The 15,599-nt window shown below is 45.5% G+C and overlaps 1 protein-coding gene across 14 annotated transcripts in view; it reads right to left on the reverse strand.

Annotated features, from left to right (window-relative positions):
- Positions 1-15,599, reverse strand: part of PTPRT (protein tyrosine phosphatase receptor type T) — a 1,176,585-nt gene that overhangs the window by 168,610 nt on the left and 992,376 nt on the right. For all 14 annotated transcript variants that reach the window (XM_085003959.1, XM_085003963.1, XM_085003956.1 and 11 more), the window contains one exon: positions 5,755-5,890. In XM_085003959.1, the coding sequence (XP_084860085.1) occupies positions 5,755-5,890 (136 nt within the window). The remainder of the gene's footprint in view (positions 1-5,754; positions 5,891-15,599) is intronic.

Here is a 15,599-nt window from a genome sequence, read left to right on the forward strand (position 1 = left end):
ATCCAAGACATCTGACTTTTTAAGAGCCTGCATTAGGAATCACTATGTTATTATCTCCTGGAGTGATAAATGGTATGGGGAGGCTACCAGGGAGCTGTGGGACCACATCTGGAGGTAAGGGTGGCAAGGGGCAGAGGTAATTGGGCCTAGATTCTATGATGCCTCAGTTGTAAAGTCAAGGAACATCCAGAGGGAGTAGAAGGGAGGGTGTTTCCAGGCTGATGTGGCTATGTGTTTGTTGGATGGGTGGGTGGATTATCAAGGTGGGAATGTCAAGATGTTGGCAGGCCCTACTTCCCAATTAGCTTAAGCAGCTTACTCTCAATACCATAGGTAAGAAGGAGAACCCAAAAAGCCAAGGTGCCAAATATTTTTCTAGATGGATGATTCTGGCAGGAGGGTGAGAAAAAAAGTTGGAGGGGGCAAGGGATCAGAGCCATGAAAGCTGCTGCAAGAGAGGTAGGGGGTTGATCTTGCCATGGCCATGAGGAAGGAGAAGAGGTGAATGTGAAAGGGGTTAAAACACAAAAGGGGTGAGTAAATGTGAAGAAGAAGACTCCCAAAGTTTTCACTTGAGTGGCTGCCCAATGAGTACAAACAGGAGGATTCACTTTGCAGGGCGTGGAGGGATGAGCAGTCGCGAATGGGGTAAACACAGCAAAATAACACATTTATGGTGGGCTGCATTCCCACTTCAGTGAACATTCAAAAATCTGTCACACCATTCAGCATCATATCAGCAAATCCCATTTTATATTTCATCCAGATTAAATGGTGTTAAGAGTGTAGGTTCTGCAATCAGATTGGCCAAGTTTGAAACCCAGCTCTTCCACTTATTAACTATGTGATTTGGGGCAATTTTCTTAAATTCTCCCATGTTTCTGTTTTGTGATCTGTAGCACAGTACCAGCTAATAGTAGCCCTGCCTCTTTGGCTCAGCCAGTAGTTAGATTTTCCTACTGCCTCACTATTTTTTTCTTCCTAGATAGATAGTGTGTTCCCTGAGTCTAAAACCAGGATGTGGTTTTTACATACTGGCCTTGTAGCCTTACCACTTCTCTACCAAAGTGCTGGCTTTATCCTTGATGCTCAATGTTGATATTTGGCTTCTGAGTGAAACTTTCTCGCTTAAAAGATGGAGTGCCATCTCGGTCCCCATCTGTTCTAATTTCACTGGGATTCAATACATTTTTAGGGAATCCACAGTAGCTGTAAGGCACATTTACAATAAGGATGAAAAAGAATAGGCAGCTGATGGTCCAGTGAAGAAGTTAAGATTTGAATACGAATGACAAATATAAGACAGAACATAACGTGGATCCCATAGAGGGGGTCTAGATGGTGAAGAGATTGTGTCTAGACTGAAGGTCAGAGGGCTTATTGGAGAAAATGTCTATTAAACTAGATCTCAACCATGGGGTGTATCTGTTCACAAGGAACTGGGGAACACAAGCATTGAAGGGGGAGGAAACTTCACAAGCAAAGGTAGAGGAGGGAGGTGAGACTTCAAGGAAACCTGCCAGAATCACTGTGAGCAAGGGGACAGTGGAGCTTAACAAAGCTCTCAAGACGACACAAACATGTGCCTCTTCCCTCATGTCTACCCCATGAACCACTGTTATAGGGGAGGAGAAGCCACTGAAGGATTTTAGAATGTAGTTTTGGGAGTGCAAGTTTCATTTCTGAAACATCACTTTGGCTATACAGATGGATTGGCGAGATGGGGCCAGGGTCAAAGAGGCTGGTGAGGAGACTTGAATCATGAAGCTATAGAAGCTGATACCATAGAAGAGGCAGTGGAAAGAGGGAGAGGAGAGGATGTCACCAAGAGAACGTAAAGACGTAGGTTCAAAAATATGGGGTGATGGAATCCCGTTGGTTTGGTGTGGAGTGTGAGGTAGTACCTGTCACTAAGGTGGGGACATAGGATTGGGAACAGGTTGGTTAGAGAGATGATGATTTTGTCTTTAACCATAAAAACTTTGAAGGTAGAGGTCCAGGGGCAGATGATACAGAGTAGTGGAGCCCTGGTGGGAGAGGGTCAAAGCAGAAGGTCTGCCGTTGTAGGCCACTTCCATTTTCAGTCTATCACTAGTTAGTATGATACATACACAACAGAAGATCTAGGCATATGGTGCAGGGGAGACTCTTGGGTCTTCCTGGGATTGGGAGTTGGGGGTGGGCTTGTGGGAAGGCTTCATGGAGGAAGTAATACTTGGAAGAATTTAGGGCTAAGAGGCAGAGTTATTGGAGCCTTGCTCGTGAAAATAAATGTCTGACATTTGATCCAGGGAAATAGTACGCAGCAAGGCAAATAATAGTAGAAAATGATACCTGAATCTGGATCACCTGTGTCATATTCCAGGCTTCACTTATATACTTTTTTTTCTTTTTGTCTTTTTATAGCTCCACCCATGGCATGTGAAAGTTTCCAGGCTGGGGGTAAAATTGGAACTGTAGCTGCCAGCCTATGCCATAGCCACAGCAACATGGGATCTGAGCCACATCTGTGGCCTACACCACAGCTCACAGCAATGCCAGATCCTTAACCCACTGAGAAAGGCCAGGGATCAAACCCGTGTCCTCATGGATACTAGTTGGGCTTGTTACCTCTGAACCAAAATGGGAATTTCCTGGGATGTCTTATGTTGACTAGAAACATTTGGCTGCAGCTCTAGGAAAGACTTTGAGCCAGATGAATTCACTGGAAGCAGAGAAAACAGGGAGCCACCATGCCCATGTCCCTGGAGTTTAGGGAGAAGACTCAGCTCAAGCCTGTGTAGGGGGAGTGTAGGCATGTGAGCTCTGAGAGTTCCTGGATGCATGGTCATGAGTGGATACTGAAGAGGTGCTGACACAGGGATCCTGAGTTGTGATGATTTGTCTACTATTGGGAGAGGTTCCTTTCCTTTCATATCTATTCCTCTTCGGTAGCTGTGGATAGCATTCTGTGAGCAGTAAGTTAATGACAGACTCAAGTGACCAATGCAGCTTCTCCCATATTTATTATGGGGCTGGGATCAGAGGAGGGAAAAGAACTCATCAAGCCCTTCACTGTCCTTTGGGGGCAATTTCAAGACATCAGAAGACATTGTAGGTTAATGGAAAGAGTGCAGGGCTACATTTAATCTCTCCTTTTCCTCCTTCGTTCTCCCTCTCCATCCCTCTTCTCTCCCCTCCCCTCCTCTCTGCTTTTCTCCTTACCTTCTGCTATACCCATCTGTAAAATATTATCATCAACTCAGTCAGCAAAATGCCTCATTTTTTCCAAAAGATACTGTACTTGAAAACACTGATCAGCATCTCCCCCACCCCCTGCCCCTAGCTGTCTACTGCCCCTAGCCCCCAGCCACAACCATCTCAGTTTTGCCTCTGGGAAAAAAAAATGATGATCATGTGATGCCCGTCAGTTGAGTCTGATGGATGTTTTTCACAGAGGTGAGAGATGGAGAGGATACGCCAAAGAGGATAAAACCACACAAAGGGCTCACTTTATCCTTGCTCCCATCCTGGAAACAGCCCTTTCCTCCCTTCCGGAAAGTCACACCTTTCAGAAATAGCTGTTGAGAGGGAAGTGAAATTTTTTCACAAGCTCACAGACAATGGTGATGTGGATTAAGCCAGGCTTTAGAAAGAGCAAAATTGGAAGAGCATATCTGACTTACAAATCAGCAGCAAAGAATGAGAACATTCAGGGTCTATCAAAGGTGCAATTCTATTAAATTGGTTACTTTTTTTTTCAGGAAGACTATCCCAAATTCACCTTTGTCTCTAAAACATCTACAACTCTAAGGATGGGTCAGTGACCTTAATATGTGCAATGTGCTTACTGTCCCCCAGAAAAGTCAGACCTCACACTGGACCTCATCTAATTGCAGCTGACTTGGCACTGTGACATAAAACATGACCTTGTTTTATGGAGTGTGATGATGATGACTCTGGAGGGGGCTGCTGACCCCTCATGTACCTTTCCTATCCCTGGCCTTTCCAACCGCAAAATCAGTAGCTGAGCCGAACTAATCGTTTAGTCATTCTGCTGGGAGCCTGAGGAAAGGAAGCCTCTCAGAACAAGGATGTCAAGAAAGCGTGGTTCTACCAATAAGATGTCCCGGTCAGACGAGGTACTGGCTGATTCAGAACAGAATGTGGCACCAGAACGGCTACAAGAAGCCTAACTGCTTGTAGAGGGGGAACTGATGGCTGGAAAGGAGATCTGGTATGTATATATGTACGTACGTACGTATGTATGTATGTTTGTATGTATTTTTACTTTGTGCGTTTAGATTCATGGAACTCCTTAGGTAGAAACTGAAATCTGTCTTTGAGGCATTCTGTCTCTATGTTCTGGTGAGAACAAATTTCATGAGCTCTTTTCATCCCAAGGATGGAAAGCAAGGTTCTTGTGATTGATGAGGCTTGTCTCAAACTCTGTGAGTAACCAAACCCAGAGCTTCTGGCGGAGGAGTTAAGGTGTTTGGTGAAGAATAAAAAAAAAAAACATCTTTAAGTTGGGGGCAGGGCACGTAGTGGCACATTTTTTTTTTTTTAAGAACATACCCACAGCCTGGAAGTTCCCAGGCTAGGGGTTGAATCAGAGCTGCAGCTACAGGCCTACACCACAGTCACAGCAATGCCAGATCCGAGCCGCATCTGCGACCGACACTGCAGCTGGCAGCAACATCAGGTCCTTAACCCACTGAGCGTGGCCAGGGATAGAACCCACATTCTCATGGATACAACTTGGGTTCTTAATCCGCTGAGCCACAATGGGAACTCCTATTTTCCCATTATAGGGGGGGGGGAAGAACATATTTTCATAATGCAGGTACATATTTTGTTTGCTTCGGCAGACTGGAGAGTGGGACGGTGGAGACCAAGGTTGGAATCCCAGTATTAAAATTGAGAAGATGCCGGGATGGCAACTCAACATGCTTGGGAACATGGTGGCAGTCCATGTGCTAAGGTGAGGTGGGTGGGAGGACTCCCCTGTTGGGAGCAATAACCGTGCAGCCCCAGGACAGTGAGAGCCTTCCCTGATGACTGTTTCCTTTCCCCATGGTCCTCATGCCTTGTGAATGTCTGAGAAACGGAAAAAAACAGTGTAATGAGTTTGGGAGATAAGAAAGGAGCCTGTGCCCTGACTTTCCTGAGTAATGCAAGCAATGTAACTGTGTTCCTTGACCAGAGGAGCCAGGAAGACATCCTGCTGAGAGGCGACAAGCAGTAACAATCCTGCTGGGAGGGTCTTATGTGACAAGAAGCAGGATGGAGCCTTCCCTCAGGGCTGTCACACCGCTGGAACCTCTAGCCCTTTGATGCAGAGGACAGCAGGGGATGCTGTTACTTGACCAAAGAGAAATCAGGGAAGAAGGAAGGTGAAAGGAATGAAGCATTACTTTCCTGCGTCTGTATTTCCGGGCTCATCTCTGTTCCTGGGGCTCCCCGGGGAATCTGGATGATGTGACCAATCACAGCAGAGCAGCTATTTCTGAGAAGCATCCTACCTGGAATCCCATGGCGCAGCAAGAAACACCTGCCCCATAAGAAACCGGCCAACACAGGGCTGCTTGCCCAGCAGGTGGCATACACCCTTCAGACACCATCAGCTACGGCTGGCCCGCTATTTCAGGACCTCAATGATTATATCAGAAGGTCCCTGCTCAGAAGTGATCAGCAGAGGAAGGACTTGGTCAGGTGGCAGTGTTGGGGCTGCCTGGGGTTGGCAGAGTCTGCAGGGCAGCAACAGAAACTCACCTCCTTTTGATGGTGAGCATCACTCCCAGGAGAATGATGATGAACATGAGGAGGCCGGCGATCACACCGGCCATCTTCACCGTGTTGTCCACCTGCTTCTCCGGCTCCACCGTGTTAGAATTCTGAGTGGAGGCACCTTGGAGGGAAAGAGGAAGGAGCAAGATATTGAAAAGGCTGACACGTGTGACTAGACCTATTCATAACAACAACAGGTTCCATTACTGAGCACTAACTAGATGCTAGGCACTGTGCTGAGGGCGTTATACACGTTGACCCGTATCTAACCCTTTCCAGGATTAATCCCTTGTGAGGTTGGGGTTATTACCCCTCCCCCTTCTTTTGCAGATGAAGAAACTAAGGTGTAGAGAGACTGAGTTCCCCAAGGTTACACAACTGCTGTGCTGGGAGAGACGAAGCAGAGGATTTCTATCCACACTCTGTCCTGAGGATTAAACCATGGAAAACCATATGATTGTAGGCTCATGGAATTATTCCACACCCTACTTAATTCTTTCAAGTAAATGGTGAAAACGACAGTTTAATGTAAGGGTAACATAATTAAAATCACTGGATTTTTAAAGATAAAAATGCAACATTTTTAATCTTGTGCCTAAAATGAAACAAATGATAGGGTAGCAATTTAGCGCATTAAAGAGAACGGCCTTGGGTTCAGAAAAACACATACATCTGCTAACTCCATTTTTGGAATTTAATGCTGATGCTATGCGTCCTGACAGGTCAATTCCACATCAAGAACGCTGGAGAACTGGGCACTTACTATATATCCTCAGCCCTGTGCTAGGCCATTTCATGGGTCTAGCTTGGTCAACCCTTGCAAATGTTCCCCAAAGTATATATAGATTGTCCCATTTTGTAGATGAGAAAACCAAGAAATCTTGCTACAAGTTGCATGGCTGATAACAGCCAGGGCCAGGATGCCACACAGGTTTTCTGACTCTAAGTCTAGGTCTCAAAAGTCAGAAACCTTGGCCTAGTGCTTAGCTCTTGGTACTTTCATTCTGTGGCCTGGGTTCAATCCCTGCCCTGGGAACTGAGATCTCATATCAAGCCACTGCATGCCATAGCCAAAAAAAAAAAAAAAAAAAAAAAAGGTCAGAAATATGTTTTTAATGTATTTAAAAAAAACTATTTATTTTTAATATTACATTTTTAATTAAAGAAATCTTGAATTCAACTTTCAAGTTCCCTAGATCTCTCAATCTTTTTCCTCCAAGATAAGCATTTGGCTAATGACACAGCAGAATTAAGGAGCCAAAGAATGCCTAATCCCAGCCTCTTTGTGCCATGTACTGGGCACAGAGGCAACTTTCCATTCTAGACCCTGAACCCTTCTGGAGTGTGGTCCAGGGGTTCCCAGGACCTTGGTGAATTCTTCTTCCCAATGGTGCCATGTTTGTGTGAGGCAGCTTAAATCTAAAGACTCCTTTTCCTTAAAAAAATCAAAAATAAATCAAAGGAGTCTTGGTCATGGCCCAGGGGGTTAAGGATCCCACTGCAGCGGCTTGGGTTGCTGCAGAGGCACAGGTTCAATCCCCAGCCTAGTGCAATAGGTTAAAGAATCTGGCTTTGCCACAGCTCCCTGGTCAGGGAAATTCCACATGCCATGGGGTGGCCATAAAAAAAAAAATAAAAACAAAAAAATCCCCCCAAACAAAAACAAAGCAAAATTAAAACAACAACAAAAAACCAACAAAGACTCCTTTTTTTCTGACCCAGCCCTACTTTCCTACCACATCGGCACCAGCTCATCCTTTATCAGTGACCCCACTTCCCTGGTTGCCCCAGGAGAGTTCTCCTTTCTCTTCTCTAAATTCTGATAACTCCCTGTAACACTTGGCAAACATCAACGTACTGATATTATTTATTTTTATTTGCTTCCCCATCTGTCTCCTCCAGTGGTCTGCAAGCTCTTTGGGGGCAAGATGATGCCTCGTTTATCTTTGTTTCCTCATGTGAACACAGAGTCTGGCTCGTAATAAGTGTTCCCTTAACATTTGTGGCTGTTTAATGTTTAGCTGAAGGGATGACATCTCTGGCCCCACACATTTGTTCTCATGAGACCAAATTGCATTTCACAGAACTCAGCTGATGGAAGGGATGCTAATGCCCATAAGCTATGATTTTGATTCTTCAAACTCAATGATGTTCAGAACAGTCCTCCAGTACATCCCCTCTTCCTGCTTAAGAGCATCATGTGTTTCCTTACCACAGCACTTTCCCCAGACTCTATTTTGTTTTTTATTTTTTGTCTTTTTAGGCATATGGACATTCCCAGGCTAGGGGTTGAATCGGAGCTGCACAGCAACAGCAATGCCAGATCCAAGCCTCATTTGCAACCGCAGCTCAGGGCAATGCTGGACCCTTCCACTGAGCAAGGCCAGGGATTGAACTCACATTTGCATAGATACTAGTTAGTTTCATTACCACTGAGGCACAACTGGAACTCCCCTCACCCTAGACTCTCTTGTAAAGTGGAAAAGCTGGGTTTACTTAGCCAAGTCTCCCTAGTGGGAACAACAAGTCTTCAAGTAAGGGAGTGCATATTTTTTGTCTCTCTAAAGCCAGTGTCTAGCACAAGCTTCCCTCTTCCTCTCTGCTGGTTAATAGATGACGGCTGAATGACATAGAGGCTAGTGGACCACAGCTATTTGCCTCATTTATTCACTGGATCATTCATTCATTTATTACTGAGCTCCCATGTTCCCTGTCTGAAATAATGTAACACTGGGGGGTAAGGAATTCTTCTCCTAGAAGGACTTATGGATGAGGGGTTTATTCAGCTAAAGATAAACCCAACTCAACAAATCCCAGGAGGGTCGGCACAGGCTGTGCCTGTCCATAGCCAGAGAATTCCTGGAGGAGTTGGCCAACCTCTTAGGTAGGGCTGGTCTCACATTCCAGGGTGCAGGCAGGTCCTAAGTAGCCCTCATTTTCCAGTTTGGAGACAAGAATTTCTGAGATATGTCTTAGTACATAGACATAGGACGTGCCTAAGCATAAAGGAGGTTGAGCACCTCAGACCAGAATTTCCTCAATAGCATCAGAGTCTTTTTATTTGAATTTGGAAGAAGCATTGGCTCTGGAACATGCACCCACTGATGTAGCTAAACTTTACTTAATGCCTGCTATGAGATCCCCTTCTAGAGACTGGAGGCACAAAGACAAAGCCATGGAGAGAGTCCTGTTACCCTAGGGACACCGCTGTCAGCTTGGTCTTATGAGACTCACACTTCATTCCCGCAATACATAATCACAAGCACTCACTGTAGGCCAGGCATTTGGTAATACAATGGTGAGCCAAACAGGCCCAGTTCTTGCCCTCAAAGAGCCTACATTTAGTGGTGAGTCGGGTTGAGGGATTAGAATTAATAAATAAAGAATCAATAAGCATAAGCTGTCAACTCTGTTAAGGATTAGAACATAGAGGGGCATGAGCCATGAAAAACAGTGAGAAATGAATCACTGTTGTGAGGAAGTGGCCAGTGGGGTGGGCTCTGAGAAGGATAGGGTTTAATTAGGCAACAAGACCAGGAAAGGAGTGTATAGGGACAGCAGGAAAAGCAGCCTTGGCTAAGGCCATGTGATAGGGCAAGGAGCCTGGTGCCTTCAAGAAATGAAAGAACTGCCATGTAATGAGGGTGAGAGGTCAGGAGAGCATGGAGTGGACAGCTGGCAAGGGCAGCAAGAGCCAGTCCATGCAGGACATCATAGGTCACAATGGGAGTTTTTCTTTTTTTTCATCCCAAGAAACACAGGGAGTCGTTGAAGTGTTGTTCACGGAGCCATGATTTGGTCAGATTTGTATGTCCAACTGACTGTTCCGGCTTCTCTGTGAAGCCGAAGCGGAGTAGAGAGATGCATTTTGAAGCCATTATAGTCTCCAGATGAAAGAGAAGAGTTTCTTGAACTCAGGTGATGGCAGTGAAGAAAGATGCAATAAAAGAGATAATTACCCAAAATAGATAAATGAAACCTGTTGATGGAAAAGATGCAGTGAACAAGGAAAAGAGAATTGAGCTCTTGAGGATGACAATAATGAGGTGGATAACGGTGATGTTCAAGTGTTCAAGAAACAGTTTACAAAGACTAGAGTTAGGAGGAAAATATGTGTGTTTGGGGCAATTTGAGATTGAGAGATACTCCGAATCTGAATCTCTTAAAGGAGGTCTAAGCTGGAGACAAAAGTGTGTGAGCCAGATGCACATAAATGGTATTTGAAGCATGGAGGTTGATGAAGTTAGTCAGGGAAGCAATGAAGAGTGGATGGAGAAGCAGGCCTAGACAGAGACTTGAGGATCAGCAGTATTGAATAAGTGGGTAGAGGAAGATGAGCCTACAGAGGCAACAGAGAAGGAGTGGCCAGACACATAAGGAAAAAACTCAGGAGAGGACAGTGTCCTTGAGCCAGGGGAAGAGAGTGTTTCAAGAGGGAAGGCATAACCAACTGGGTCAAATGCTGCTCCTAGGAGAGAATCAAACTTCCTACCCAAAGGGAAGGGAAGATCTTGGATAAGTATTAGAAGAACCTTCCCAGGTAAATTCTAAGATGTTCCCAAACAGAAGCACCTTCAGTGGTGACAACGAATCAACAAGGGAACATATCTGAAGGCCACAGAGGAACATCCAAGACATTCAGAGAGGCCACAGCCCAGCAGTGTCGACAAATTCAATGAATTCAGCTGGCAGGCATCAGAGCTGAAATCCCAGGCCCTGTACAGTGAGGTTATTAGGAAGAGCTGTGCTTGTCTTGTCCAACTAAATTCCAGATATAGGAATTGTCCTAGGACATGGCAAATTCTGCTTCCACTACAACATCCTTTTAAGGGCATTTACTTTAGCCCCTGGCAATGTGCACCTATGTTCATAAAAGAAGCATGCTGACAGTGCTCAAAGGTAGCACAGGTATTGAGGAATGGCTCTGGGACCAATGGCCAGACAGCATTCATCTGGGGCTCCTACATCCAGGAGGAAGAAGAGAGGGACAGAGACAAAGGATGAGCTGGTCTTGTTCCTGCTGCAGAGTCAGGAATGTGTCCATGGGGCTCATGTCATTAAGTGCTCAGAGAAGCAGATGAGAACCTGCAATAGGACTTGCTGGGAAGCACATCAGGGTTGGTGAAAGTTGGGGCCTCTGAGTAATGCAACCAGCTCTTTTAGGCAGGCACCGAGCTCCTCATTTAACAGAATCTGGATTACACTACTTTTTAAAATTTAGCCTAAACACATCACCATTACTCGTTGCCAAGAAATGTCCTAAGTGTTTTTCAGATAGTAAGTCATTTAATCCTCACAAAACCTGATGCTGAAGATGCTAGTTTTATTTTCCCTTTTCTACAGATAGAAAACTTCACAAATGGGTGAAGTGACTTGTCCAAAGCCATATAGCCATATAACTGGTGAGTTGCAGAGCTGGGATTATGCATGCAAGACTCACCCCCTTATCATTAAAATGAACTTCCCCTGATGGATTTGTTATGGAAATGCCAGCGCTTGGTCTGCATAGAAGCCTGGCTACCTGACTCACTGGCCAGAGATCCAAGGGTCTTGGAAGCCCATTAGCAATATGGTAAGTGCATTACTCTTGCCCTAAGCCATCCTCTTCATGAGAGTCAAATGCAGTGTCATGTCCCAGCCCCTAAAAAGCTCTGGCTCTGGCCCTGGGCAATTTCCATCTACTAAGCAGGGACCAGAAGTCTGAGAATGGAGAGAAAGGGGACGGATGTGGATGTGTCCTGCTCATCGCTGCCCTCCACTAGGAGCCAACCTGAGAACAGTCCAAATAAAGCAGAATTGGCAAGTGGGCAACAAGTGGTAGATTTATCCAGTTGGAGCAGCTTCAAGGCTCTCCTTGAGACCCCTGTGTGATGGAGTCATCAACGACAGTCTTGTGAACTCAGCCTGCACAGACAGGAGACTGCTGTTTCCAACATGAGGTTTCATGGCCAACCTTATCCTCCAGTCAGCTGTGCCCCCCATGCTCTGAGCACTCAAACTCCCAAAGGTCAAGGCGGACCTCTCAAAGCAGCTGATGCTGCTCCCCTACCCTGGACTCTTTTCACAGAAGCTATGCTGGCTGAGAATCCAGTGGCCTCAGCCTTAGCTCAGAGTCCACATCTGGCTTTCAAGGGGCCACCTATCTACTCTTACATATGGAAACCTGGCACCCAAGGCAGGGTTCTTAGTCTCTTGAAGCCTGTCCCCCTCTCTCAATATTTGCTCCATATATAGGGCCCAGGTGCCATGTTCTCCCCCCGCCCCTCACCCTCTTCTTGTCCTATGCCACCAAACAACCATCCCTGTTTATATTCCTCAGGGACTCTTGAGACCCAACAAGGACGGTGCTTCTCTGCTCTACTCTGCACTTGTCACCCTGGTGAAGCTTGTCCATTTTTATGGACTCCAGCCCATGAGAGGATCTGCAGGGTAAAGACAGGCCAAGAGATTTGTCACTCAAAGTGGGTTCCAATGACCAGAAGCATCAGCATCATCTGGGAACTTATTACAAATGCAGAATCCCAGTCCCCACACCATATCTCCTGAATCAGCTCCTGCATTATACAAGCTCTCTAGGTGATGCTGCTGCACAGAAAACTCCAAAGATCCTTGATTCTGGAAGAATGGCGGTCAGAATCAGGATCTTCCCAGAGAAGAGAAGAGTCAGGTGAGACTTGATGCTTGCCTTCCTAAAGTTAAAAGGCCATTGTGGAAGATGGAATAGTTTTGGTCCCTTTGATGTTAAGAGCAGAGTGCATATCAGTGGGTAGGGGTGACAAGAGTAGATTACAGGCCAACACAGGAAAAGTTTTAATGCAGAAGCCTAACCAGGTGAGGCTAAAGGCCAGCCCTTTTCAAAGATGTGGGAGGAGCATGCGACAAGGATTTTCCCAAGCTGCACTTCAGAACTGGCATTCTCTTTTACCTGCCCATGCTGTCTCCACTGGTTCTCACCTCCTGGATGCTTACCCAAGCTCTCAAAGCCTCCCTTTCATGGGATGCTGACCTTTCTTCTCTACTTATTGACTCCATCATCAACCCAGCACCCCTTGATTACACTGACACCCACACTCTGAGAGAAATTTTCTCTGTCATCCTTAGAGCCATGGCACTCCAGTGGGGCTCTATCCACCCCCACCCTCGCCAGTCCCCAAGGGACCCACAATGGCATGAGAAGGTGTCACAAATAAGGAAAGGCACTGCCTAGGCACTCCTTGTGCTCAGACTACGCAACCTCTTATGTGCCTTTTGGTGCAGAGATGTGATGGTTTGATGAGGTTAGTCAAAAGCAATGGGTTTCGAATTAGAAATACATGAGCTTGCCTCCAGACCCCATCACTAACTATTTGTATGACCTTGATCAACGCTGTTAACCACAGTGTGATTTTGTATCCTCATTTGTAAAATAAGGAGTAAATGCCAAGTTTATAGGGATTTCCTAGGCATCAGTGTAGGAACAGAGGGGAAAACTGCTTAATGAACTCTGAGAATCTGCTCACTTGTGTGGCATAATAATGGCACGACCTTGGAACTGGTACCAAGTGGTGGCAGGGTTTCTGGTGTCTGTAAAATGTGGATCACTGTGGGGGCTGGGGTGATGCCTTCTTGCAACCCGCTGCCCAGGTTCATCCCATCCTTTGGACAAAGGCAGGCAGAGCCCCCAGAGTGATTTGCTTATATTTCCTCCTATAGGCGAGGCCAGTATCAGGCTTACATCTAGATGACTTAATGGCAGCAATAACATAATTTGGCAACAAGGGATTAGTAATTCTTTCTCAAAGTACTTTCCCTGGTTACAACCTTAATTCTATAGGTTTACTTCAGAGAATTTCTCCTGTCAAGATATAGAGCAAAAATAGAAATTGTAGATAAAGAAGTACCTAATTGCAACTGATAAAACCAAGCAAATCACAGGGGATGCATAACACATGCTGGTGATCACTGCTGATGGCAAGAAAGGAAGCTGGCTCTGGGGGACACAATTCCTAAAAGCAACAGTCTTTCAAACACACAGTTGCCTCTTAGCTATCCAAGGGCATTTATCCCCAAATCATACTGAGCTGGCAGTCTACGCCCATCTATTTAATGACTTCTTTTGTTGAAGAGTCTTTCTGGATTTACTCTGGCTTTACATGCATCTGGCACCCAGTAGAGTAAACCTTTGAAATCCTAACTCGAAGCTGCTACCTCTATGCCAGTGAAAGTTTTAAGCATCACAGGTATCTCTGATTATGAGGGCTGGGGTTGCCAAGAGGAGGCAGCAGGGAAAAGAGGAGGAAGCTGGGCAAGTTTCTGGCTCTTCTAAAGTCAGGTACATGCCATATCGTCTTGATTTTCACGGACATGAATTCTCAGAAGGGTAGGCTATTTTTAAGATGGAACTAAAGTCCAAGAAGGAAAAGAGTTGGTAAGAAAGCATCTGGATACTTCATTAGATTCAAGCCTGGAGACTTTACAAATTGCATCCCAAGGCATTGAGAGCATTTGTAATTGTGATCATGAACTACTTTGGCAGTCTTTGAGGACTGAAATTGTAGTGAACAGGAGGGGTGTGAGAAGCCTGAGGAGAAACAAATGCTGTTGCTGACTTTTTTTTTCTTTTTTTTTTTAATATAATGGAAAAATGGAGATTCCAGATATTTCACACACGTGTGATGTTGATACAAGCCAGAATAGAGACTGGCTGATTAAGTCAGATTTTTTTCCTTACCATTTAGTAAAGGAGGGACTAATCACTAGAAGCCAGCACAGGCTCCACATCAGTCAGCAACCCACCAGGAAAAGGGAAACTGCACCAAACACTGAAAATGGAGCACACCTACTAGAGAGTTGGTACCCAGGGATCAGGAGAGGACGGTGAGGCAACCCAGAAGGGAGCAACCTCAGGAGCCATTATCCAGGTCAGACTAGAGAGACACAGGCTCATCAGAGCCCAGAGGTCAAAGCCATCCAACAAAAGCTGGAACTTCAGTAGATCTATGGGAGAATTAAGAGTCACACAGGGGACATGGATACTTGCCAAAGATGGGGCCTGAAGCCAAGAGGGAGAAGGTTTCCCTTCCCTCTCAGGCAGTAATTCTTGTCCTCTATTGACCACATTCAGACACCAGCTGACATGGTGCCTAAGCAATACATACCCCCGCCACCCCATGCAGGGGGTACCTGCATGTCCCAGCACAGCAGGGGAAGCAAAGAATAGATAGGAGGCCAAACAGGCCAAGGGCTTCCTAGGAACACATGATGCACAGTTCACCTTGTTGCCACTTTTGAGAGGTGTCTGGACTAGGAAATCAAGAGAAATGTCTAGTACTGTGTCTTCATTCACAGCAAAGTCAAAGCTAAGATGCCGCAATTATGACTGGCTTTTAGGACAGCCAGGTGTTAAACTGGGTTGTAGGCAGAAGATGGTAACGGAAGAGTCAGGATACATGAGCATGTGTAAAATGGCAATATTATTAATAATAAAGAGTTCAAACATATTTGGAGCTTTTAGTACAAGCCCGGCTGCCCTTCACATATGCCATCCCTTTGAATCCTCACTGCCACCCTATGAAGTGAGTCCTATCATTATACCCACTTCAGAGATGGGGAAACTGAGACTCAGGGAAACTAACCATGGCAAATGGCAGGGATGGAATTTGGCCTGTAGCAGTCTGGTACAGAGTTTTTTCTCTTAAAACCACAGTACTACTCTGCCACCTCTCCAATAAATCAGGGAAGGGACTATTCAGCAAAGAAATCTGGTTGATTTTCCTCTAATAACTGGAAGAAAGAAGAATCAGAACAGTTCTTTAGGGGATCTGAGAATCTTATCTCAAACAGTCAGACTA

Source organism: Sus scrofa, chromosome 17 (genome assembly GCF_054392235.1).
Source record: "Sus scrofa isolate SSC_HxYL_T2T_F1_AM1 chromosome 17, Sscrofa_HxYL_maternal_Yorkshire_Landrace_v2.0, whole genome shotgun sequence".
In the NCBI taxonomy this organism is placed as follows: Eukaryota; Metazoa; Chordata; class Mammalia; order Artiodactyla; family Suidae; genus Sus; species Sus scrofa.